Raw genomic sequence first — 26,549 nt, 5'->3', positions numbered from 1 at the left:
CGAAAATGCAACTTTTACAATAATATAAATAAAATGCAAAATCAGCATTAAATTTCAGTAAATTGAAATGTGCTACATGATAATAAAAATCATTGTTAAAACCCATTTAAACAAATTTCCGATCTGTCTTGCTCTGATACACTTAATTTTGCTCAATAGGATACATATTCACATCTGATTAATTTTTTTCACTTAAAATGGGAAAAATGCACTGTCAATTAGTAGGAAGCATAGTTGAAACAAGGCAGAAACAAACTGGAAAATACAGCTGCAGGGGAGCTGAAGGATGTGGTAGAAAGCAGTCAGATTTCATTATAAGCTGCTTAAGAGGAAGCTTCTGCTGAAGAGGCTGGTTTCCCATGCACCCCACGCACAGTCGAGGTGTGATGGACTCTGGAGATCAACTGCGGTGCTGCCGCTGCACGGGTGAGAGCCCGAGGGTCTTGTCATGGGCCGGAGAGGGGAGATGGCGTGGGGAATGTCGTGGAAACACCCCAAAAAACCATTTAGGCAGTGATAAACTTCAAACAGACTCTATTCTAACCAGAACTGTTTAGCAGAGTACCAACCAAAGTGCAGTTTACCCAGAATTATTCAGCACTCTGATGACATTGTAAAACACAGATTGAGACACCAGTTAGGAGCTCATGCAGCTGATTCAGATGCAAGGGATCCCAAAACTCTTAGAATTATGATTCGAAATGCACATCTTGCCACTCATGCCAAGTGGGGGCTCTGAAGAGTACCCAGAAGATCACTTACCAGGTCGACGAGGTGTCTCAGGGCTTGAGGAGGTTTCCCCGGGTGTCCTGGTCTAAGGCGGAGAGTCCTGAACTGCAGACCCACTGCTCCAGGAGACCGACTCAAAGGAGGTCTCCTGTGGGGTCCATTTATACCCTAGTTGAATCTAAGCTTGCAGCCATTATGACAGTGCTCCAGAAACTTAACCAAAGTGCTTAATTGTCAAGGGCTCTGTTGACCAAGCGGCATGTACGTGACTATGCTGGTCCATCAGCCTAGAAGTTTCTGGTGGTTTTGGTGGGGAAGGGAGGAAGGTGCATCTGCCGTGGGGCGAAGCTGTGCTGGACGCAGTGTTGGTGGACAGTGCTGATGAAGAGCTATGAATGTTTTTGTTGGGGCAAATGGCCAAGTGAAGCCTTTAAAAGCCCTCACCCATGCCTGGGTGCCATGTCCTGAACTGCAGGGCAGGTGTGAGCAGGTGGCTCACTAGAGGGGAAGGCATCTTGAAACAGATCTGTTTGAACATGCCCTTCACCAGAAAGCTGGTAAAAATGGGTCTGTGTTTTGGTTTGAGCTGTGTGAGCTGGTGATGCTGGATAATGCAGGTATTGCCTTTGAGTGGTGCCACCAGGCAAGGGAGGGACTGGAAAAATCATGTGAATAACATAACTGATAATAAGAGCCACTGCTTATTTCATTTGCAGTGGGGAGAAGAGCTTATTAAATGAATGGCTGCAAAGCTGTTTGAAAGAGATACCATGACCAAAAAAGTCTCTTCTGGAGACAATAATTTGCATCATTTTCACATGAGAAATTTCTCATTCTGGTTTTTATTCTGAGTACTCCTACGCTAAAACTTCTTGGACTGTACTGTACAGGGCAGCTCACCGTGGTTCAGTGATCCAGGTAACCCAAAACGATTTGAAGACATTTACATTTTTCTTGCATTATTGCTTAATCAGCCCTGTAGCTGGTGGCTGTTAATTGCCATGGTGACTGAGGATGGTGTCCTGCCAGCTGCCCTTGTTTACACACATGGAGTGTGACAGTCCTTGTCATCAGCACTGGACTCCTTCAAAATTAATGCAAAGCTGGGCACAGACCTCTTCCTTACAAAACCATTGTTAAATGTAGGTCTTGTTTAAACTCCTTAGAAAGTATATTTAGCAGCTGGCATTTCTGTGCTGGGTGTAGCCCAGATTTAAAAGCAGTAAAACACGCTGCCTTACGGAGCTGCTGTGGCCGGGTCAGAGGCTGGCACTTTGCTGGTTAAACGGAACGTAATTCCTCTCTGCAGGCGCACAGTTTGTCGTCAAGGTGGAACACCGTGTGGCACCTTCCCAAAAATATGCGAGCTGGAACACAAAGCGAGTTACCTAGGAAAATATTTTGCAAGTGAATTTGGACCTTTTGCTTGTTTTGCTGGAAGCTCACCATGTCAGCCAGCGTTTTTGTGTCAAAAATAGAGGATCCTATGGCGGTGGTTTGGAAGCACATGAAGGACTGAAGAGCAACACAACAGTAATGTCTCAAAGACCATAAATGAAACTTATTTAAGATGTGCATGCCAAGGCTGCAGTCTGCCCAAGCAGCCTGAGGTGTGTGTGACGCGAAGGACTCACGGGAAGCTGGGATCCCCTCACGTAGAGAGGAAAAAGCTGTCGTGAAAAGCTGCACAACACACGGCTGAATAAATACCTGCCTTGGTTCTTGCCCTGACTACGATCTCTGGGTTTGCTCCCGTCTTCCTTTGTGCTCCTGGAGCAGTATTTTTTCTTCCTGTCTCGTAGGAAGCGGGTGGCTGTGTCAGGGCAGTTCTGGGGAACCTGCCCCAGGTTGTGGGGGCTCTCAGGGCGGTCAGCCCCCCACAGGAAGCTTCTGCAGCTGGGGAACGTGTATTTAGGTACATTCAGTGCCGTGTTTTGAAGCATAGCTTGGTAACTGCTGTGTGTAATTTTGCCTCAGTGTGGTTAACATACAAAGCAGGAGAATAACGGGCTATAGAGTCAGCAAATTAGAAGCTGTAGTCGAGGTGAATGAACAAGAACTTTCAGCCTCTGAATACAAGATTATGCTGCACTGAGCTCCTAAATGGCATGGAGAGATTGCACCTCCATAATAAAACAGAATATTGAAGGAGGTGCCCAGAGAGTTGGATCTTTAATCCAGCTCTTGCAGCTTGTAAGCCAGTGGGGAGCAGTTCTGCTGGAGCTTCGCCGGCTGGAAACCGGAGCTGAGGGCCCCCCGGGCCGTGGTTCCGCTGCTGGCTCCGAGCGTGCGGGTCTGGAGCACTCCTGCCCTGCACTTACTGTAACACAGCTTCTTCTGTTGTACATTGAAATGCTGTAAATTGGAGTGCACTCTTGGAGTGAGGATGACAGCACATTTCAGATCTTATTTATAGGTAGGTGGTTTCCTTCTGAGCCTCACCTGCCTTGGATTTTTGCAGCTTTCTGTGTCCTACCCTGATTTCTCATCTCTGTGCTAAGGATTCACCAAATGTCTTTCCTTGATTCTTGTCTTGTTGGGAAGCCTTTGGAAAGGGATGGATGGTTTAAATTGGAGTATTTGAGTGTATTTATAGTCGTATATAGATGGAGGCAAGAGGAATACTTGCAAAGCAGGTGGTATTGGACATTTATAGAAAATTGTATGGTTTGTACACAGATCATTCCAGGCAAACCTTTTGCTTTGCCTGTAGCCTGTCTTCTGCAGAGCTTTGCTGTGTCCTATGAATATTTATGCTGCTTTGTTGTGGTATTTTAAACTTGCTTTCAGCTTATGAAATGACATGTTTGTTTCTTTAAATAACAGGAGTGGAGGGAGATAATTTTTTGTTTCCTGGGCAGACTTGTCTGCAGATCTGTCACAAGAAGCCTAACATGGCTGGAGCAGAGGACAGCCCAGCTCACCAATAACTCGCCTCTGCATCTGGAGATGTGCTTTAGCAGGTCTCTCTGCTACAAAGCATTCTGTTTTGAGCAATTTTGGGGGCCTTTTTTTGGGCAGATGTGTCCCTTTGCCATGTTTCAAACCAAGAACCATGTTGCTGTTAGCATAGGGTGCTCTGGTAAAGCTGTTGTGAATAATTACGTATCTCGTGCTGTAGTAACTATTTACCCAGAGTTGGTCCAGGGCAATCACATTCAGCTTGGTAAGACCTTGGGAAGAGAAAAGCGTGTCCATCTGCCTGCAGAATATCATCTGAACAGATTGAAGTGAAGTCCTGAGGCTGTGACAGCCGTTTTCTGGAGAATTCACAGTGAGTGGGTTGGGAAGAGCTGATTCAGCAATCTAAAAAGTACCACTTGCAAGTAGTGATGGGGACCCCCTGTACCTTTTCCTTCAAAAACCTTCAAGTTTCTAGGAGGGCAGAAAAAACTCAGATTGGCTGGATGAGCAGATGAGAATCAAAAGGTTTGTGAATGAAATCCACCATCTGGCCATTTGTGGCTATGCAGTTTTAATCTTTCTGTCTGATTTTGCTCTCGGTTCAGCAGTTTTCAGTGGCTCCTGGCTCAGCTCAGCATTCGGTCCCCTCTTCGAAGGTGTAACATAGCAGCTTGTTCCCTAGCCCCTAGAGACCCCCCTTCCCCTGAAACAGTATGGGGAGCAATAGTGGACCAGGAGGATAAGCACTGGATTGATTCCAGAGTGACCTTGTTGATTTTGTGCACTGTAGTTGCATCTAGAGACCGACTACAAAATTGAGGTTGATGAGATAAAAGCATTTGATAATCCCTGCTCTGAACACCTACTTAGTTTTTAATTGTTCTCATAGAACAAATGATGAACATAGTAGGGGTTTCTGTCCCCATGCAGGATACGTGCCAGGGCTCTCCAGGAGTTGTTGCTTTTGTGTAGTTTGGGGAAAATGGGGAGGAATATCTGCAAAGCTTTTGCAAAAACACCTTGGAGCAGTCGAACACAGAGCAGTTGGTGCTCTGAGTTGGTCTTTGCTTGGTGGAAGCTCGGCAGAGATTATTAGATGCCCTGCTGCACTGTAGACTACTATGGTTTAGGCAAAAAAGCAAAATGTGAGCCTAAGACTCATGAACCACAAAACAGGCGTGGTGTGGTGTGTGCAGTTTGTTAATCCCTTTGGGTGGAGTGGACAATTCCTTGGTCTCCTGGGTGACCCCAAGAACCAGCATCACGTTCCCACCCACTGGCAGCTCCAGCGGCAGCTTCTCAAAGAGCCTCAGAAAGAAGCAGCTCTGTGATGGGCAGGTGCTGGTTCTCATACTGTGCCACCTGCTGCAGATAAGCTTTGTGGGGCACGTTTGAAATTCTTTTGTTGTCTGTGACCTTGTGGGATGCTCTTTTGGACAGGACCTGGTAGGTGTTGAGGTCTTGATCAGTCTCAGTGTATATACAGAAGCTGTAATTCCTTAGTAGAAAATATTTTTGGATCTCTATAAAGCCTTATCAGAACTGCAGTAACTAGCTCTTCCTCTGGGGCTTACAGTGCATTATATCCACGTCTCTTACTGCTCTTCTCAATCAAAATTCATTCTGAGGTAAAGGGAACGTTACCTGTAAATTAAGTGGTTTCTTGGAACTCTAACAACTGATGTGTTTTACAGAAAAAAAAAATCTGAAAGAGTAATTTCAAGTTTCCCAAAGCAAAGGAGCTAAGGGAGGAGAGTTGCTATGGCTGATTTTCGAAGGGAAAAGGGATTATGGTTTGTTTTGTGTCAGACATCAGGCACACCAGTGTGTCCGGGCACAAAGGGGGATGTTGAGAATGTGCAGCTTTCACAGTATTTGGGGTGAGGGGTCGTCCTCCCTCCTGGGGCAGCACGTTTGTGTGGAATTAAGGTGGCTGGAGAAGCACAGCTGCAGTATTTGTTTTCCACGTTTTTTTTTTTTTCCATGGTTAGCAGCAATGTATTATCTTGGACAAAGAATTTGATTTGTGTCAGCATCTGAGAGTCTTTTTCTAGCCCAGGAGCCCACCACATGCCTATTCCTGTCCCTGCATGTGTCCATGAATTCTTGTATTTCACCTACAATAACATGTACAGTTTTCCTGAACAACCAAATAATCTGCACCATCAGGCATGACCATCTCCTGTTGCCAGAGCCCTCCTCATATCACTGGATCTACCTGCTCCAGAAGTTATCCTGGCTAGAAACGCAGGTAGAGCCTCTAGAATAAAAATAAAATCCCTGGTAAACTGCCATATTTTTCCACCATCCTTTTTGCTGTGTTTATACGGGAAGATTTCTCTCTGACTCTGCGGCAGCAGTGATTTCCCATACACGGATGGCAACCTCACGCACTGTTGATGACTGCTGGAGGACGATTGTTTGTGCTGCACAGCTGACAGCGCTGCCTGGCACACGTTCCACCAGACCAGCACTATCTGGGGGCCATTTTTACATGCCACCTCATAGAACAAGGGCTGCCTTGGGTTCTGAGCTGTCTCACATTCTGCCAACAATGTACCTGCATCTCTGCATCTCCATCTGTGTGCAAACGTGGTGCTGGCCGCACGTCTCGTGGGTTGCGGGCACAGCCTGATTTTAGCAGCTGGCTGCTGCGGTGGAGCCGTGTCAGGCACTGGGATGTCAGCGTTTCCGCACATTGAACAGTTTTTCACTCTGCTGATCCACTCATTTCCAGTTCATTTCCAAGCACACTGTGGCTGCAGGACCAGCAGTGCCTGGAGGTGGATCCAGACTTTCTCAGTAGAAAGGCCTGAGCGTTCAGGGCCAGCTCTCCATTGGCAGGGCCGAGTGCAGGGTGAGGAGCGACAGAACCGACACACTCAGTGCGAGCGGCTCTTTGCTTTCTGAGGTTACAGGTGCTTTGTGTTGCACCCAGAACCAGCTGCTTTCAGATTTTCAGGCTTCAGTTTGAGCATATACAAGTCTAACAGAAGATCTTAAAGCTTTCTGTGGCTAGCATCTCTTGTAATACTGTTTCTAATGATGTGTCTTTATTTCAGAATCACCCATTTGCTGCTCTGAGGATTAATTGGCTCCACTTACAGCACCATGGACGAACTGCAGGATGTTCAGCTGACGGAGATCAAACCGCTCCTGAATGATAAGGTAATGCTGGCTGCTCCTTGGCTCTCGTGTACTTGGGTTGACTTTGTGTCTGGCAAGGAGCCCTGATTGCCAGAACCTGTTTACAGTGTGAAGTACCTTAAGTACTGAAAACCAGTAAATGCTTCCCCACTCTGATAAACCACCAGCACATACTCTTCCAAAGTCTCAGGGAAAGACAGACTGCCACAGTTCAGGTATCCTTGGGGTCCCGGCCAACCTATATGTTGTGCCTCTACTGAGGATTTACAAAGGCAGGACAGAATTTGGAAAGGTGATACCATTCCTGACCTGGCAGAGCTGTAGAACCTCTCATACGCTCCTGCTTGTTAGGGGAACTTCGGATTGTATCCAATTTTCTTTTCTTTTACTTTTTTGTTTTAAATTACCCTTTCATGTTTTGACTCCCAGAACAACCCTGTCTCCCTTGTTTTAGTAATGAAGAGCCATTTCTATTGAATATTTGCAGAGCCTAGCTAGAGCATCCAGATTCATATAATACTGAATCTTTGGAAAATCATTGTATTGCAGCAGCTGTTTAAGGATCTCATTGTCTTCTGTAGGCTGGAGATGAGCCATCCGGGCTTTGGGAAAGCCCTCGCCTCACTGGGTTCTGCCACAAACTGTTGCTCTGAGTGCCTGAGTCATTATGGGCCATCCCAACAAGATCTAGAGTCTTAAATCTGCAGATTGTGATGATGAGCTTCCCAGAGCTCGCAGCCCGTGCCATGGTTTGCGCAGCAGTTCCTAGGGCTTTGCTGTTTAACTGCTGACATCAAGAACTAGTTTGTGCCAAAGGCATATGATAGTTTGTCCACTCGCTGTGTGCTTGCAGAAGACTGTGCAGACTCCCACCCAAAATGGGTGAAAACTCTGAAATTCTGTGATGTTTTAGTCTATGCTGCTTGGTTTTTGCTTTAGTGTGCTAACATACTTATTTAGTATCTGTGAAATGTAAAAAGTCAGCTAAAATCTGCAGTCCAGCTGCCTATTCTTAGTCTAGTGCTGACTACTAGACTTCTACCATAGTTTAAACATAATTTCTTTAAATGTTTCCAGGGAGGATAAATCCTGGAAGAACAAAATCGGTGTATACCAGCAGATAAAAATACAGAAAGGCCTTGAAAACAGTTATGGTTTCAAAATAAAAGATAAAAGTATACAAAGACAGGCTTCCGAAATGCAGCGTCGCAGCTCTTGCTGATGATTCTCCTAGGGAAGAAACGTGTGCTGGGGCTCTCTTTTTCCACGTTAGCAAAGAAGTGCCTCAGGGAGCTGCCATCTCTGAGGTCTGGCCCTTATTAATGCTTTCAGGCTTGAAATCATACACATGGGCTTTTTAGACAGAGTTTATGGAGCATATGGGTGTGGTGCCGTAACAAGCTGTTCTGTGCAGCGTATCAGAGCGCAAAAAGTATTGAGCTGGCACTTCACTGAGGGTTTTACTGACCAACCCACTTCAGATGCAGCAGTTTGAGCCAGCGTGGATTAATGGCCAGAAATAGTACAGTAAAACTCTTAAGGTGCTAATGGGTGAGTGCTCATGAACACTTCAGATACAAAGGCTTCTATAAGGAGAAAAGGAGCTCTGGTGTCTTTAATACTCTGAAACGAGTGGAATTGCCTGGGAAATGGAAATGGGTCATATCTCGTTTACCTGTCTGAGATACAGGAAATGCCACTGGGGACTACAGAGTCCTGGCTTTGTTTTGTCTCAAATCCAAGTCATCCAACAATTACAAGGCTGACTTTTAAAGAATACAAACATTCTTATGTTTCTGTGTAATTTAAAACTAACAGGGAGTGCAGGGAAGTAAAATACATTCAACTATATATGTTCATCTCATTCAGGCTCACTAAAATGCAGTAACTTTATGCTGGGAAAGAAAATCAAATGTTTACATTTACTTGAAAGAGAGAAGAAGAGAGTACTGCCAGTAGCTTGATCAGAAAACTTATCCCAGTGGCACTTTATTATTCTATCTGGTCCATATTCTGGCACCTTTAACTTGTATTAATGCAACCTCAGTGAATAATTACTGGAATGCACTGGCTCAGTGCAGGAGGTGGGACGCACACAGCCTTGCGTCTTTCCACGTAGCTCTTTGCCTTTGAGATGCAGCCACCATACCTTCAGAGGCCAAAAAACTCACCTTCATCTGAAACTTTTTCCAGTTAAGACAATGAACATATTGTTTAAAGTCAGATTTCAGTGTGTTAAAATCAAGCATCCCAGAGTCAGGACATGGCAGCACTAACGCTGCGCCCTGCCAACAAGCAACACGCAGACTTTCATCCTCTGCTTTGTGTCGTTTCCTCCCCTCTCCCCGCTCAGGGAATCGCGCTCTTTTCTCAGTACAAATTCAGATGAGCCTTTTCTTAGGCAGGCACCATCCAAGCCCAGTGCCGGATACAGAGGTTTCTCATTTTTCCATAGGCTTTGTTACACTCCTTAATTGCTGTGGCACTGAATGACTGAACTGACCTTCTTTACAACCTGGTAGATGAGAAGGCTCTACTGTCTGCATCTAACAGAGCAGGGAAGACGCACAGACAGCACTGTCAGAAATCTAATCTAACTTCAGGATCTCACACTCAAAAAAGAGGAGACTGCTTTTATTTTCTTTTCCCCCATCCTGAGAGTTTGGTGCTTTGTGCCACATCACATTCAAAACATTGACACAGTTCATTACCTAACACGGGGGGGAATTCCTAAAACAGATTTGCAGGTATCTTGACTTAGATGTCTCAGACTGAAGAACAGAGGTAAAACCTGTGATCTTGCTAATGTGGCAAATTTTTTGAGAGAGGAAAATGGCCATTTGCTTACACAGGGATAGGAGTTAGGGTGCTCAGCCAGAAGCAACGTTTGGGGTGCTTCTGTTGTGCATATGTGGTCATAGTTGCAATTTAGCACTAAGGTGCTATGCCTAGAACACAGAAGCTGGTACGCTGTCTCAAATTATCTGCTCAGCCTTTTGCAGCATTGACAGCACTGAGTAGCCTTTGGTCAGAGTCTTACGAAGCATGTGTTCATACAGACGTTACTGCAGCCCTTCAAACCTGCAGCACGCCGAGGGCAGCTGTACCACCTGCGCTCGCCTGTGTGCTTGGTGTCACCGCTGTGGATTGCTGAGCCCTGTCCCGTGCGCTCTGCTTTCAGCAGCTTGCAGGTCACTGCATTCACCGTGGAACGACACCGTGCACAGGGCAGTTCTGCAGAGTAGCTGACTGCATGGCTTGTTTTCTTGAGCTCCTTACATGAGATCCTAGTGGCAGTCAAGAGTTTTGCATTCATATTGCTAGTGGACACCAGGATGAGACAAAAACCAACCTCATAACCAGCTTGACTTTGCTCAGGGTCCTTCCTGTTGCATCTGTACCTGCAGGAGTGCTGTGTCCACAGATGCTCTCTTTAGCTGACAGCCTTGGGACAGCCCCCAGCCACTGTAGTGGCTGTAGTAACGGGCAGAATTTGCATGGAGTTTTCTCGTGTGGGTCTCACATTTCCCTGCTGTCCTGACTGCCGTCAAGCTCTAGGCTGTGCTAAAGCAGAGGTCTGTGAGGGCAACTTTAATGATGTTTGGGAGTGTTCTGGGGTACTGTACTGAACTCTTTTTTGTCTTTTTTTCTGTTTTTTGTTAACAGAATGCAGCTCGCAACTTCCAGGACTTCGACTGTCAGGTAAGACACATGCAGGAGACAAGGATCTGTGGGCAGACTCCCCGTGGCACATCAGTAATGCTGAGAGAGAGCGCTCTGTATCTTAATTTTAGCTCCTGTTAAGGTTTAATCAATAGGAACGTGAATATGCCCGGTTGGCAGAAATGGCCCTTGACCCTTCCATGCAGAGCACAGTGTTCTGAGCTCTGAGGTGCAGACCTGGACTGCCCTGCCACGGCTCCATGACATCTTGCAGGATGGCTGCTCTCCTGAAAAGCAGTTTCTTGGAAACATGCAGTATGCTGCAGAACTGCAGCTCTGTCACATCCCATCTGGTGCACTGACTGGGGAAGGAGGAGCTAGCATGTTGAGAGGAGATAGAAGTCACCAAGCTGCCCTAGGTACAGCACCCCAGCTTTGCTGGGCCTGGGTTGTGACAAAGCCACGATCCTTTTCAGGGAGGTTGTGCAGAGATGAGCCTGATCTCTCTGAGTGCTATAGGAACAATCCTTTTAGAGGAGTAGATGCACCACGAGCATCCAAGACAGAGGACACACTCTTTGTTAGGCAGAGCGCAACTCTGACATTACATGGTGTGTTGTGCGGAGCGCAGGCTGTTTCCCAGCCCAGATTACCTTGCTGACTTCCCACTCAGCGTGTTGATACGCAGCCAGCAGCTTCTCTTTCTCTTCAGCTGTAGGAGGTAGCTGTGTCTGTGGCGTTCTGCGTCGTGCAGGACGGGCTCTCGCTGCTGTGTTACAGCAGTGGTGCGGATCAGGGGTAGCTATCAACATCTCGTCTGTTGCTGTAGGTAATTCCAGAAAACCTTCTGCAAGCCTGTGTGGAACAGGAATGTAATAAATACAGTCCTAAGAAGATAGTTTGTATTTTTTCCATCTCTTGATGTCAGACACTGAAAATACAGCCTATCTGAGCAGGCACGTCACTGTACTGCTTTAGTCTGATTCATGGTGAGTTTTAGTGTTACCTTAAAGCCTGTAAGTATAAAAATTACTAATCTTAGCACATTATAACTTGGGTGTGTAGTCTTAGAAGCAGCAACAGAGTTAGGCAATGATTTTTCTGTTTAAATAAAGGTAGGTAGCGGGTTTAAAACACTTCCTGTCTTATCTCCATCTGTCTTTCTGCATCTTCTCCATCTCTTCTGGAGGTACAGTCTACTCCCGTGTCGGAAGGGTAGTGGGTAAAAGCAGATGCAATGGTTTTGAGTAAGAGTGTTAGGTAGTACAGGCTCTGCCTACTGAGGCCTCTCTGCCATGATTGGAAAGGAAATAAATACAGTGCCTGAGCATCTGAGCACATTGGCCTTCACTGCAAGTTCTCTGCTGACCTGACTGTGGGGTTGCCCGAGCCCTGCCCATGAGTGAGCAGCATGGTGTGGGGAGGTGAAGGAGCCCTGTACCAGAGCTGTGCATTGCGCTCTACGCTTTCCCTCAACAAGTAAAGCCTCTTTGTGCCCTTCATTGAAATCGCCTCGAATCTGAAGAAACATGTTGCTGCAGCCACCAACTCGTCCCGGTGCCACTGGTTTCTCGGCTCCGTGCCCGCCCCAGGGCCAAGCTGCGGGAAAAGCAGCCAGGCGGGCAGGGACTCTGGGCAGTGCTGGACGTGCTTGTCGCTCCTCTGTGCTTTGATTTAGATCAGCAGTGAGCTGGTGGCCATGGCAACAGTTGGGCAGGAGACAAGATGTTCCTTCTGGGGGCCCTCTTGGTAATTCATTTAGAATATTTTTTTTAGCAAGAAGTTAACACAGTGTCTAATGAGACTGTAAATGTTGTCCCAGCCTCACCTTTCTCCGGTGTCTCTCCCTACAAGCTGTGGTTTCAGGGCACACCTGGTTTGGCCTCCTCCTACCTGGAACGTACCCCCAAGGGCTGGATTAAATCTTCACTTGAAATCTGTCAGAGAGGGTAGATGGTGCGTTGCATCCTTGGATTTTCTGCTTCAGTTGCTAATACCAGGAACAGTGCTTAAACTTGGAGGTTGAGCTCTTGTGTTGTCCTGTGAAAAATTACTGCTGCTTTTCAATCTGGCAAAGCAAGTCCGGCTGCCACATTCAGGCCCCTGCGAAATGGGTGTGACTTGACTGAGGGGTGTTTGAGAAGGGGGAATTCCAAGTGAAGAAGTTTGCTTTCATAGGAAGGGAGATCCTGTTGTGTAAGAAACTTAAAAGCACTTGGGCTGAGCCAGGGTTTGATTTATCCAGAGTTTGCCAGGGAGGAAGAGCCTTGGGGAGGATCACAATTTTATAACAACAGGCACAAGCTGGCCACAAATTTGTGGAGGCTGTAACTGGAAGATGGTTTCCAGTTACAGTGCAGTGAAGTTCTCGATCAGCTCCCAATAGCAGTAACATCTGCAAGGGACATGGTGGGTTTTAAGACAAAATTTAGGGGGGTTGTGGGATGGACTATGTTATCTTACATGGTGTAGAGTTTGCAGTGTGAGAGCATGGGCGTCAGCGATGCAAGACTTGCATGTCAGACCTTTCTATTTTTGTAATAGTCCAGGAAAAGCTGTGTTAAATAGAGACAAAGCTGTGGCTTTGCACAGGGCTGACCACATCCTGGCTGTGTTTGCAAGGCTGCAGCCAGCCGGGAGGGCCAGGGTGCAGCCCCGGTGACAGTGCAGTCCAGTTTGAGCTCCCAGTACAAGACACTGCCATGCTGAAGTGAGCCCTGTATTATTTCAGCGTATGTGCCCTCGGCCATGAGGTGATGTGCTGTAATTCCATCCCAGCTCCTCCCGGGGCTGACCAGTGGCCCTGCGGAGCTCTGCTTGCACAGCCGCAGCAGCAACAGCCGCAGCAGCAACAACCACCCTCAGCGTTCATTCATTTATCCTGTGGTGCATCCAGACCTTTCGGGCTGGAAGCTGGAGTTCCAGAATATTTTCTGTGGTCTATCCATGCTTGTGACTGGGAGAAGCGTTGAGTTTAACCCCAGCTCCCGAGCACGTCGGTAGCGCTGTCAGTGCCTCTGTGAGTTTTGCAGTGCCACACGTACAGGTTAGGCGCGCTGTTTTCTGTAAAATTTTGGCATGTGTTACTTTTCAAGGTAATGTGTATATTTAAGGTCTGTAAGATCTTTCCTTTGGAGAAGATGGGTGATGCTGTTGTGAATTTCTTTCAGGTTCCCTGTGTGTTTGGTTTTAGTTTTTAATAACTTGCCAGGGTCAGATCTGGGCAAAGACAACAACGCAACCATCCTCCTTCTGAAATCTGTTACTCTGGGTTAATATGGTGTGAAGAAGCTTTTAGCTTTTCTGATACAGCTGACTTCCAGATACAGGTGCTCTGGTTTTCTTAAACTGTTTATTACAAGCAACCGCAGTTAACCCTGATGAGTAACAGATTGCCTGGGCATCAGTTAAAACAGACCCCACATAATCTGATAACTATTTGCAATGGGGATAGAGAGCTAGCATGCTGGCTTAGTGGTCTTTACCAATATGAATCTAGGTCGTTCTCAGAAATAAAATGTATTAACCTAAATCTGAGGCCTACATTTTACTTGAAAGCTATATGAACCCTAATGAAATCTAGGCTTGGCTTCTTCTAATGTTCGTGGGCAGATGGTGGATTAAATGGTCAGGGTTGCTGATGGACAGATGGCGTGACCTGCACAGTTAATAGAGCTGTGCTCAGGCTTTTGTTATTATCTGCAGACCCTCTTCAGCTGCTTTGAGAAGTAGGTGTTCTGGGTGAGCCTTATTCTCTCCCCTTTGTCCAGGTGATTTGCTTTAAATAGCAGCAAAGGAATATGCTGATACACTTGTAAAGCTATGCAAATAAACCTACCTGCGTCTGGTTCCGATATAAGCACGTCTGTAGCCAGAACCTCCCTCTGCTGCCTCCCCACACTGATTGCATTTTGGAGAAGTTCTTCCACAGGTACATTAGTTTGAAGCTTTTTAATCTGCATTTTTTCAAGTTTCCTTATCCTTGCACAATGTCTTATTTTTGCCTGCTGTGCACTGGGAGATGCTTTTCTGCTATTGAGAGGTTATTGAACTATCCCATCATGCGCCTTTGCTGATGTCATAGACCTTGAGTCAAAACGTCATTTTTTAATGAAATCATTGGAGCCAGCTTGTGATTGCTGCACTGTGGCACTGAATACAAGATGTTTTAAAGCATCTTCTCTTTATTGTAATAAAATAAAAGGAAATGTTAGCACTTTGAGGAAAGGTTTTCTTTCTCTGTGTGAATAACAAGGGAACTGTTATCCCCAGCATTGAAATGTTTCATCTAGGATATTGAGGACCGCTGTTCTTCTGATTTGTACGATGAGTTCTTTTGTTCTCTTGTTCAAAGTGCTGGAATCAGATTCATTACAACACAGAACATGGTTTGATCTAGTAAACAGGTTTTTTTAATGCTAGCTAAATTAGAAGCTGCCTCTAATCTTATTAAAACTAGTGTCACCACTAAAGTACTGGTTTTGACTTCTGCTGACATCACAACAAATACTGTAAAGCTAAAAATGATTAAGATGGAATTGTATTTTGGACCTTTTTTCCATTATTCTTATTTCTTGGGAAGCTGATTCTTCCCATCACTGCATTTCCATCTAAAAACTCTGTTTTCTGTAAAACCGCAGTGTTGAGTTCAGGAGAGCTTTTGTTAGCTGGACTTGGACTGAAACATGGTTTTCATTTTTAAATGTATCCGCACAATCCTTCCATGGGAGTTACTTAAACATTACTTTTGCTTTCTGTATGCTTGTGACAGCAGTGTGCTAACGAGGCTGGTTATGCAGATGTGGTATTTGAAGTTCCTATGCTATTTTTGTTCTTGTCAGTGAGCTCTTACAGCAGAGCAGATGCGTGCACTTTAGGTTGAGAAGGGGATTTTTCTCCTTCCTGCCTTCAGAAAAATGAATGGTGCCTTTCCACTCACCGTGACTGATCTGTTTCCATCTGTTGTACAACAGCCATTAGTGGTATTTCAGGGCAGCTAATGAGTAATTGCAATACTAGTTATAACTCAATGCAGTTAGCTCTAGTTCCCAGGGACACTGAAGGTTTGGAGATACAGAACATGACCTTGCTTTCTCTTCTTCAGGAGATTTTACTATGTTCATCTTCAGCAAGATACCGAAATGTAGCTGGGCAGATCTGTCAGCAGGTGGACTGGTGTGGCTGGGAACGTGGCCCCTTTACAGGTTGCCTTTAGGGGTTAAGACAGTCTGGGGTCTAACAGTCACACAAATATTTTTAGTTTTGCCTGTGTATTGGTACATCCAGGTGTTCCTTGTGTAGGATCCAGGTTTCCAAGGCTGTGTGTCTGCAGGCTGTGGTGCCTTGAGCACACTGCCGGGGGGATGGAACAGCACTGGAGGGATCGACCCGCTCTGTTTGCAGCCCCTGGGGAGGGCGGCAACCTTGATACTCCGCTGACTCAAAACCGTGGTGCAGAGCGCTGGAAAACCACAACCCGCTGCCAGACTGGGGCAGATGAGACCTGGTCGGCAAGTGGCTTAGTTCACCCAAACTGTTATGGATCCAGGCAGGTCCAGTTTCCTGCATTAGCTGGGGAAGGGAGGAAGATGATAAGATGATGATATGACATGACAAGGGGCAATGGGTATAAACTGGAACACAGGAGGTTCCATTTAAATTTGAGAAGAAACATCATCACGGTGAGCGTGCCAGAGCCTGGCCCAGGCTGCCCAGGGGGGTTGTGGAGTCTCCTTCTCTGCAGACATTCCAACCCGCCTGGACACCTTCCTGTGTAACCTCATCTGGGTGTTCCTGCTCCGGGGGGGGATTGGTCTGGATGAGCTTTCCGGGTCCCTTCAACCCCTGACACTCTGGGATTCTGTGTGATTTACCCTGAGCAGGAGTAAGAAGCAGCACATATTCCTAAATACGTGCTGGGTGCCTTGCTCATGACCTTGAATACCTGACCGGAGCGCACAAAAGTTGTGACTTTAGCTGCTTCTTGTAACTCACGGGCAGGGCAGGAGATAGAGAAGTGCATCTAGCATTCCTCCCCATGAGGTGTGAGCTCTGGACCCCCAGCCCTGAGTGTCCAGGGCCGGGCTGGATGGGCTCTGAGCAAACTGGGGTGCTGGAAGGTGTCCCTGCACATGGAGGGGGGTGGAGCTAGATGAGCTCTGCTGTTCCTTCCAACACAAACCCTTCCGTGATTCTGTGATCTCCAACATGTAAGTGTTGTCATTAACTGCTTCTTAGTCTCAGTACTATGTGGCTGTAGGAGTTCATGGTCTCTGGTCTGGGAGCAAAGCCTCAAGCTGTCAGCCGTACTCCTGTTGTAGGTCACTTCGATTCGTTTGGCTGCAGAGCCACTGTCTGTTCTCAGGCAGAACCTGCATTTGGAGGTGACTTGCCGTTTCTCTGGCTGAAACAGAGCATTAGGAAGATCTGTCCTTCAGCATCGTGTGCCTTTGGAACAGGAACACACAAATGCTCATTTGTACATACAACAATAGGTTGGGGAAAGCCCAGCAGCACCTTTGGCTCCTGATGCTTTTGTGTTCGTGTAACCAGATTACGTATCTCCTTCTGCCACTCTTGATTCTCACCCAGCGTTTCTCTGATTTAAGACATAATCCAATTACACAACGTACTAGAAACCATTGCCTGCTTGCATAGATCATATTGTGTTTTCTATTAATAAATCCTGCTCTGTATGGGAATGAATAATTTAGTTCAAGATGTTGCTTTAAGCCTGATTTAGTCTTGCTTCCCACGCTGCCGTCTCCTTCAGCTCTACTGTTTCCAAAATAGTTTTGCACAGAGAGGAGGTGGTAAGCGCTTACCTCCCAACTGCATTAAGGTTGGTGGTCTTGTCATGGTAAGAGTTACCAGCTGGTGATGTTTTACAGTCTTACAATATTTTTTCTTAACTTATAGGCATAGTCTGTGGTGGCGTTTTAGATACGTGTAGAAATTTGAGGGCAGCTGTCGCAAAGAGCAAGATAATGGAATCTCTGCTTTAATCTCTCCATGGTTAGGAGCTGTGATAAGGTGCTCGAGGAGCATGTGGCAGTTGTTTTCCACCTTTGCCAAGGCTGGCAAAGATGACATAAAGTAAATAATAGCTGTAAGTACAGTATCACTGAAAAAGGGCAACACCTGACCTGAGTAATCTGTATCTCTTCACCTCAGAGCAAAGCAGCAGTGGCAATTTTCTGTGCCTTAGGTGAACTAGGACCTGGTGTCCTTAAGCTGAAAGTTTTTTGGGGATGTTTCTAGCCCTCTACTAGTACAGACATTCGACAAGCTTGAGCAGAATGTGAGCAACAGACACCTTCCCGCCATGTGCTCTGCCGGCTTGGAATATTTAAAAAAAAAAATCAATTGAAGGGATTTCGCAAATGTATTCTCTATTGTTGGTCTCCAAATTAAATCAATTCTCACTTTTTCTAGGGAATTAATTTTGAACTTTGAGCAGCTTCACATCGGGAGTAAAACTCATCTGGTCATGCCAAAAAAAGAAGCTTAATGAATTAGTCATGAAAAGCACCAGTAACATGAATTCTCATCTGTAATCATTCCTACTGTCAAACAAATGGTTTGCTTCAGACTTCAATAACTTTTAAAACTGAAGCACTGGATCGCACTCTGAGCTGGAGCTGAGGGACGGAGCTGGGACGCTGCAGTCCTGCACCAGGTACACGTTTGCTGCCTCGGAGTCTCTGGAGCTCAGGGCATTAGCACCTCTGGAGCTGCTGCTGGGTGCTCATTCCTTCACTCAGAAATGTTTTTTCTTCACATGGGAAATGTTCTGTGTGTCAGTGGCTCTGTCATTGCTTCTCATTTCCCTTCCTGGCCAAAGGCAGAGGGTGGCAGTCAGGGATGAGTCCCCAATATGAACATTTGGCCACCTGGCCCCACTTCTTCCCGTGATCAGTCCCGCGGTAAATGTAGACCTTGGCGCTCGTAGTTGTGTTTGTGTTTTCCTCTGCAGTTTAAGAATAATTCAAAGATGTGAAGGCCAAATAGGATAATGCCCCAGTCTCATGTGCTGCAAATCCCCACAAGGAAGACCTCCCGGCAGTTCCTGCTTGAGGTTAATCTCAAATGTTTAAAAGCTGTTGTTAGGTTGTGTCATGTCACCTTCAGCTGCTGAGTGTTTATGGCTCACACACATTCCCTTTTCTAAAGTGTAGGGCTCTTTGACTAAGACCAGTGATTCTCAGTAGCTGGGATCATAAAGTGTTTAGGAATAATCATTTTGCTTGGTAGCACTGGTGGCCTTTCTCTGGCTACTGCCTGTTCTTCTGCCCAACCCCTACCTGGCAGTGTATCTTACAGGAGAGGTCGGTGCCACTGCTACCATATGCACTCGCAGTGCTCGGCTTCTGTCCGAATGAGAGATCCCGTGGCCACAGGGTCGGTTGCTTTGGTTTCCCAATGTAGTGGGATACAAACCCAGCCCTGCTCTCCCACTGCCAAGACATGGGCTCTCTCACTGGGCATGGGCAGAGCAGAGGGACGAGAGAAACACTTTTTTTGATAGCACTTCATCATCAACTTAGCCAATCTGTAAGAAGTTGCACCCAAAATTTCTGTTTTCTTTTATTTCTGTATTCTTGTCCGAGGTCACAGAAGAGAGTTGAGGTCCCTCGTGGAGAACAGTGACAGTGGACACCAATACCTGGATACAGTGCACAGGAAGGAGAGGGTGGATGCAGGATGTTAAAGGAAGCTTGTTGGTCTGATTTGGCTCTAACCAGTGTCACTGAATAACTTGGGTTCCCCTTAGACTGAAATCTCAGGCCTAAATAAGAAACGCAGGTTTTGTCTGTAATTGTGTGAGTGCCCAAGATGGTGATCAGAGAAGCCACAAGGCTGGACAGCAGGACCAGGGCAGGAAAAGGAAACTTCAGCTGCGCCGTGTCAGACAGATGTGGCTGTGGGACACGACACCAATACTCAGTTTTAGCCACAAACGTCTCTGGAGCAGCAGGTTAGGGAGCCCCAGGGAGGAGCAGCCATCATCGGTGTGGTTCTGAGAAGGACAGAGAAACATGTTCAAAACAGCGTCTCCAAAGAGCTGCTCCAGATCAACATTCTCAGTAAAAAACAAAACAAAACCAACCACAACTTCATTGGGTTTGCACTCAGAATTCAAAACAAGGACTGCACAGAAATGGAGCTTATTGAAAATAAGCTAAGCAGAGAGCAAATGCCCACCATCTATCACAGCGGACATGAGAAATGGTGCAGGGAAGCCAGCATGACTAAACAGAAGGGCATGGAGGCTATTGCAGGCAAAAAAGCGTTTTTCAAAAAGCTGGAGAAAATGGAAAAGGTTATAAACCCTAGCAGATTAAATACACAAACAGAGCAAAGCAGGCAAAAGAGATTACTTGCAAAGGGAAAAAAAAGAACAGTCATGTTTCAGACCTATCAGAAATGGAACCACGTGAGAGTTTGGAGAGTGCTGCTGACTGCTCAGGCTCCAAAAGGAGGGCTCAGGGAAGGTGTTTTTTGCTGCACGCAGGCTTGCCAAAGAGCACCTCACGGGGGTTACCCTGCTGGAATGTTCTTTGTGAGGAGTCAGCAGAGATCTTCCCTTAAACCGCAATGCCTATTGCAGTGGCTGTAAAAAAGATAAAATATATACTTTCATAGCAAGTTGCTGAGACTGGATGTATCCACCCAGGAGTTTTAAATGAATTTAAAAATGGAATAGTTGAGTTGTTAAGTGAAAGGTTATGCTCCTCTGTTGCAGCTGCCATGGTGCCCGAGGACTGCGGTGCTTCCCCTGTAAGACAATTTTACAAACTGATCGCAGAGGCGTTCTGGGAATTCGCTGACCTGCTGTACCAGACACTGATAAAACTAGCAAGAGTACATTGGATGAATTACATGGATTAATACTGGGAAAGGGTCAACGTGTTTTCTGTAAAGGGAAGGAGTCCTGCTCTGCAGAACTATTCGAATTCTTTGAAGGAGTCAGTAACCATATAAAAAAAAGGTCAGTTCAGTTGACGCAGCCTACTTGGATTTCCAAAAGACAGGACCCCTTACCTAAAGGGTCCTAGGATGTATGTCTTAAGGGACTTAGGTGGCTGTGCAGTCGGAGAGGAGTTCCTTTCATGGATGAAATATTGGTTAAAAAAGGGAAAAAAAAGGCAGCATTATTTTCCACTGTTGTTTGGGGTCACTAGAGGAGCACCTTGGAGATCTGCGTTGGGACTTGTGCTGCTTCAATTTACTATTAAATTATCTGGAAAAAGTGATGGAAAGTGCAATGGCAAACTTTGTCTGCCTTTGGGTGAACATAAGGTGTGATGCACTATGGTGAGTAAAAGCATCCTATGGTGGAATGTAAAAGGGCGGGCTCAGGGCTGGTGATAAATAACCCAGAGGCACAAGACCTTAACATTGGGAAAGATGAGGGAAAATGTCAACTCGCAGCTCATGGCTTTCAACAACACAAATCAATTCTTTGTAATCAGGAACAGAGAACAAAGCAACCTCATTGTGCTACCTTGTAAATCCACAGCACGCCCACGTGTGTTTGACGAGCTGCCAGCCCCCTCGTCTCAGAAAGGACGGAGCACAGCGGGACAGTTCTGGAGAACAACAGTATGGTCGGGGAAAAAGCTGTTGTACCAGGACCGGCCAGATCAGAGCACATCGGCCCAGCAAGGGCACGTGAAGGGGAATTGCAGCAAGCTCTTAGGTCATCACTGCTGTGGGCTGTGGAAGCAGGATCAGTTGTTCTCCATCTTCCAAACCAAGGACTGGGGGATCTCATGCAGAACCAGCAGATAGAAGGTGTGGTGTTTTTTCACCCTGCACATTGTTAAGCTTTGGCTTTTCTGGTCGCAGGGTGAGGCAGATGCCAAAGGAGGAGGAAGCAGGGGGTGACTGCCCAGTTCTCAGAACAGTCCAAGTGAAGACCACGCCTTCCATTCAGGAATTCTGTGTTGACCTACAGATTGTTGGAGGCTGGGAAGATGAAGGGCAACTATTACAAGATGCAGGTGTTTGAGGAAGTATCACCACATGCTTGCTCTATGTTATTTTTCCACAAGCACACTCTTTGGAAGTCAGACTAGGAGGCAAGCTGGACCTTTGGTCTGACCAACTGCATCTGGTCTCCATACCTCCTCCTCCATCACTGCTCTTCTCATCTGTGTCCTGAGGGAACTGCTGTTTTTTGAAGTGATGGTTCCCAGCTTATTTGCTCTAATCGATAGCAGCTGCCTGCACAGGACTTGGCCCCGGCTCTGTGCCCCCAGCAGCACTCGTCTGCGTTATGAGCTCAGTGCCCATGGCCAGCGAGGGTGCCTGTGCTCCCAAGTCCCCATTTACAGCAAATCGTCTGCAGCTGCAGTTTGTTTTTCACCTACTGTACAAGTAAGGGCAGAAGATAAAATCTCTTCAGAGAAACCTCTGATAAAGTTTCCAGTCCCAAAGCAAAAATTAAAGTTGATCAAGCATTTCAAAACACAGCTGCAGATCATCATCTTCTCTTGCATTCATCTCCCTCATTTTGCAGAATGCCCAGTTTTTAAAATCTGGCTGTCTCCTGGCCACATCTTTCCCACCTGCCTTCACCCATCACCGCTTCCCTGCACTACGGACCCGGTCAGTGTTCAGACATAGCTGGGGCTGGACACCTGCAAGGCGACAGTCCCTCAATCCCCGTTCAAGCTGCACTGCTGCAACATGTCTGACCCAGCCCAAGCAGAGATGGGAACAAAGCAGGCCAGTGTCTGAGAAGGTGGCACATCTCTGATACTTTCCGGCACTACATTTCTACATGAGCAGTGGGCAAATACCAGGAGAGAATATGCAGAATTGCAGGCGGGTAGGGTAGTGGTTTTGAAGGCAGTGTGACATAGGCAGGACATCTTGCTGGGTGGCCGGCTGGGAAGGCATATCTGCAAGAAAGATGTGAAGAAAGCACGGTTGGCAAGGGCAGAGGGTGCAGCCTGCAGAGCTGCTGTTCTCTCGCAACATACCCTGGTACCCATTGCACGTGGGTTATTCTCCTTCGTGTTTGGAATAGACATGAACCAGTAATGATGTAATGAAGTATTAACTTTTTTTTGCCGATTCAAGGTAGCAGTTGTATCTTGTAAATATAGAGACTTTTGTTGCCGTCTTAAGTATGTGTGCTGGTTTTCTTTAAAACAAACCAGTTCTCTTTCAGTGAATTTTTCCTTCAGTTCTTCTAAGTAACTACACTTTTCTGAATTTGGCTGCATGTTTTTCAGACACTGTTGGCTCCAGAGCTGATAATGGTAGCAATGATATGCAGAAGACCCCCAGGTTTAGACTTATTGCTATGGCAGCCAAGGTTACTGATAAATTTTGCATGTCACATAAGTGAGAGGGGTGTATTTGCAAGGAGGGGTGGACAGAGCAGGTGACTAAAACTGGCCAAGTATTCCATCCCATACACGTCATTCACCCTATAAAAGTGGGAGATCATGAGGGCCTCACTCTCTTTGACCATGACCGGCATCTGAAGAGGAGCCTGCCAGTTCTGCCTGCAATCCCAGGCCTGGTTCCAGACCCTGCATCCCTGAATCCAGTTCCAGTTTCCTGCCGGATCCAGCCCAGGACTTCTGGGTACCTGCCCTGCAGCCGCTGCTCCACCCCGGGAAATTCAAGATTGGTTTTGAATCCCAGAATGTCAGGGACTGGAAGGGCCCTGGAAAGCTCATCCAGTGCAATCCCCCCATGGAGCAGGAACACCCAGATGAGGTTACACAGGAAGGTGTCCAGGCGGGTTGCAATGTCTGCACAGAAGGAGACTCCACAACCCCCCTGGGCAGCCTGGGCCAGGCTCTGCCACCCTCACCAGGAACAAGTTGCTTCTCAAATTTCAGTGGAACCTCTTGTGTTCCAGTTTGCACCCATTGCCCCTTGTCCTGTCACTGGTTGTCACCAGCAGAGCCTGGCTCCATCCTCCTGACACTGCCCCTTTCCATATTGATCCCCAGGAATGAGTCCCCCCTCAGTGTCCTCTTGTCCAGCTCCAGAGCCCCAGCTCCCTCAGCCTTTCCTCACACGGGAGATGCTCCACTCCCTGCAGCATCTTGGTGGCTGCGCTGGACTCTCTGCAGCAGTTCCCTGTCCTGCTGGAACTGAGGGGCCACAACTGGACACTATTCCAGGTGTATACTTTGTATTATTTTCACTATTTATTAGTAGCATTAGTGAAGCATTTTTAAGTTTCCAATTTGTAAGTCTCCCTTTTCCTCCTGTTACCTTTCCTTAGGGAGGGGGACAGGGGGTTAACAGAGAGCATCTGCCACAGTTTATTGCCGCCCTGCAGTAACCGGTCGTACCTCAGCGCTGCCTTCAGCATCCGCCTCGAGCTGTCCTTTGGCTTTGGTATGTGGGAGGGAGCTGTTTTGGAGAAAAGCGGTGACAGGGAAGTCATGTGTGCTGTAATTGTGTGATGTCTGAAAATGTTTTTGTCCTTTGCAATCATAGGTCAAGATAAAAGCCCTAAGGCTACAGGGCAAAGTTGCAGATAAAATAAAGTTCACTGGAAAAATGGACTTAGAACCTGTAGGGAAGCTAGGGGTAAAACTCAGTCTCATCTCTCTAGGTAATCTTGACAAGGAGATCTGCCTCATCTTGCAATGTGTAGCTGAAAAAGTGAATGTAGAAACACTTATCTCTAAGGTAGTGTCTGATACTTGCTTTGTAGAGCTTGGAAAAAAGCCTTAAAAACGTAACAGGCTTTAGCCAGAGGAAGCAGAGGAAAGCAGCTGCCTCCCAGGAGGAGGATTTCCACGTTGCTGAAACCAGCAAGATAACAAAGAAATAACCTCAAGCACTCCCAGTCTAAGGCTTTGCCACTGTACAAGGGCAGAGGAAGAAATTTGCAGATTTAGCATTTTAAATTTTTTGAAGTGCTGCTCGCTGAGATTTGTTAAAGATGGGATTTCTCAAGTTGCTTCCCTCTACAGTGTATGTTCCCTGTGTTTGAATCACTAATGCGGCTGAAGGAGTAGCGAGGTGAGTGCCCTTCAGATTGGGCTGGTGCCCAGTGGTGACATAAGAAAAATCTTACTGACAAACTATCTCATTTCCCCAACTCACAGTTTACAAAATCTGCAAAGTCAAAGTAAGAAGTAGAGCAAGGATTGATTTTTAGCTCAAGGAAACTTGTTTCCTTCCCTACTAGAGAGCCAAGACACAAGCTCAACTTCAGAAAACAAAATGCAGGGTGTTGCAGTATGAAGTATGTTGAGGTGCTTGAACAACAGCTCTGAAGAGAGATGAGTGTTGCTGTTTCTAGTACCTTGTCCACTATTCTGCCTAGTGGAAGAATGTGTGACCTTACCAGTAAATTTGAACGTAAATCTGGAAGAGACAGTTTTTAAAAATCATTAGGTTGTTTATTGATTTCTGTGCTTTTCTCACTGTTGGCTCAGTTTGGTTTTGTGTTTTTCTGATAGCTGACCTTTTGCTGCAGCTTACAAACCCTCCCTGCTCCTCTGGAGATGCAGCTTCACGAGCCATGACTCAGTTTGACTGGCCTCGTGCTCAGGGCAGGGTTATTTCTTCTTCCACCCGGTGCGCTCCCCTCGGGCTCTGAGCCAGAAGCAGCATTTGCCAGACCTTGCAGTGAGCTCCTTAACTCACTGACCTGGCAGAGATCTCACCAAGTAAGATTAGAAAAAAAAAAAACAACACAATAAAAGGCAGCTGGATAGTTTCCTGCCAGGTCAGTGAATTAAAGCTGCTTATAGAAGAGACCCAACAACTGCCAGAGCTGGCAGAGAGACCTGCTTCTCATGCCGTTCAGCCGCTCGGTTTGCTCGGACGCATGGGGACGCACAGCCAGGGGTTGCAGGCTCTGGCGCTGGGCCCTGCCATGAGTTGGCTGCATGTCACCGTGCGCTGCCAGTTGCCACCTCGGCCTCGTCCAAAAGATGCCACTTTTGATAAAGGACTCCTTAACACCTGGAGACTTGGAGAGCACTAAAATGGCAGCTGCTGCTCTGGCCGCACAAGGTGTCCAGCTGGAGTGTGAACCAGGACTGTGCCCAGCTCAGCAGAGCAGCCTGGAAAGCCGGGGCAGAGCCCGGTGGTTTCCGAAGGCTCAGGAGAGGAGGCTGTGCCCTGGGCTGCCCTGTGCACCCTGCAGCAGGAACGGCAGCGCTGCTGCCCGCACCCCGTGCTGCTGCCCGCACCCAGCGCTGCTGCCCTCACTCTGTGCTGCTGCCTGCATGCACCAGTGCTGCCTGCACCCTGTGCTGCTGGCGCAGCCTGTGCTGCTGCCTGCACCCAGCACTGCTGCCCGCACCCAGGCTCACCTGGCACCCAGCCTGGTCCTTTCCTACCTGCGCACAGTGCCTGGACCCACAGCCTGAGGAGAAGGGAGCCAGGGGAGCATCGGGCGATAGAGCCTCACCTGCCGTGTTCTCTCGCCTGCCCCCCAGGTCTCTGCTGCTTTGTGGGTGCTCCAGCTTCTCACGTGCACAATGCAACAGCTGTGTGCAAGTAAAACCCAGCTCCTTTCTGAGGACAAGGGCAAAGTCAGAGATGCCATTTTATCCGTCAAAGCCAAGCTGGAGAAGGCTTCAGGCCACCTCAGGTGACTTGGCCGTGGCAGTTTGCTCCCGTTGCTGCACTCCTGGGGGAAGCCAACAGGTTTCGAGGGCCCTGAAAAGAAGTACAGCTAGGGGGAGGAGGATCTGCCACTGCAAGAACTAAATCAGTCTGGCCCACATCCAGCCCTTGGGAGTGCCCAGAAAGGAGGTGCAAGGTGAATTTCTGATGTGCTACAAGCCAGGTATTCTCACCTGCCTGAATGTGGTCTAATCACTTTCAGGTTGTTGGAAATTACTGTTTTTTAAAAAAAAAGAAAAGAAAAGAAGAACACATGCTTTGAGTAAAGCAGTAAAAAATAGTTTTGAGATTTTAATGTTCTGTCTTCAGGCTGAACCATGAGGGTATTCCCGAAGCAGATATTTTTTTTCATATCAAGAAAATAGTTGGTACTTTTTACACTGTAAGTCAGAGCATGTCTTTGTTTTCTGTAGCTGAGAGAAAGGACTTATAGATGACTCTGTGTACCCAGCCTGACTGCCATCTCCGCAGCTTTTCCAGAG

General features: G+C 47.0%; 1 protein-coding gene across 3 annotated transcripts in view; it reads left to right on the top strand.

The window, feature by feature from the left end:
- NDRG3 (NDRG family member 3) overlaps window positions 1-26,549 on the top strand; it is a 60,930-nt gene that overhangs the window by 20,198 nt on the left and 14,183 nt on the right. The window contains exons 2-3 of one of the 3 annotated variants that reach the window (XM_080354641.1): window positions 6,696-6,801; window positions 10,447-10,482. In XM_080354641.1, the coding sequence (XP_080210767.1) occupies window positions 6,745-6,801; window positions 10,447-10,482 (93 nt within the window). In that variant the 5' untranslated portion in view covers window positions 6,696-6,744. Of the gene's footprint in view, window positions 1-6,695; window positions 6,802-10,446; window positions 10,483-18,000; window positions 18,122-20,764; window positions 21,241-26,549 lie in introns of those variants that run through there. The other 2 variants (XM_080354642.1, XM_080354643.1) reach the window with 2 other exon arrangements.

The sequence above is a fragment of the Nesoenas mayeri genome (assembly GCF_963082525.1).
Source record: "Nesoenas mayeri genome assembly, chromosome: 16".
Lineage (NCBI taxonomy): Eukaryota > Metazoa > Chordata > Aves > Columbiformes > Columbidae > Nesoenas > Nesoenas mayeri.
Note: the sequence above shows the minus strand (reverse complement) of the source record. Positions and strands in the feature narration are given on the sequence as shown.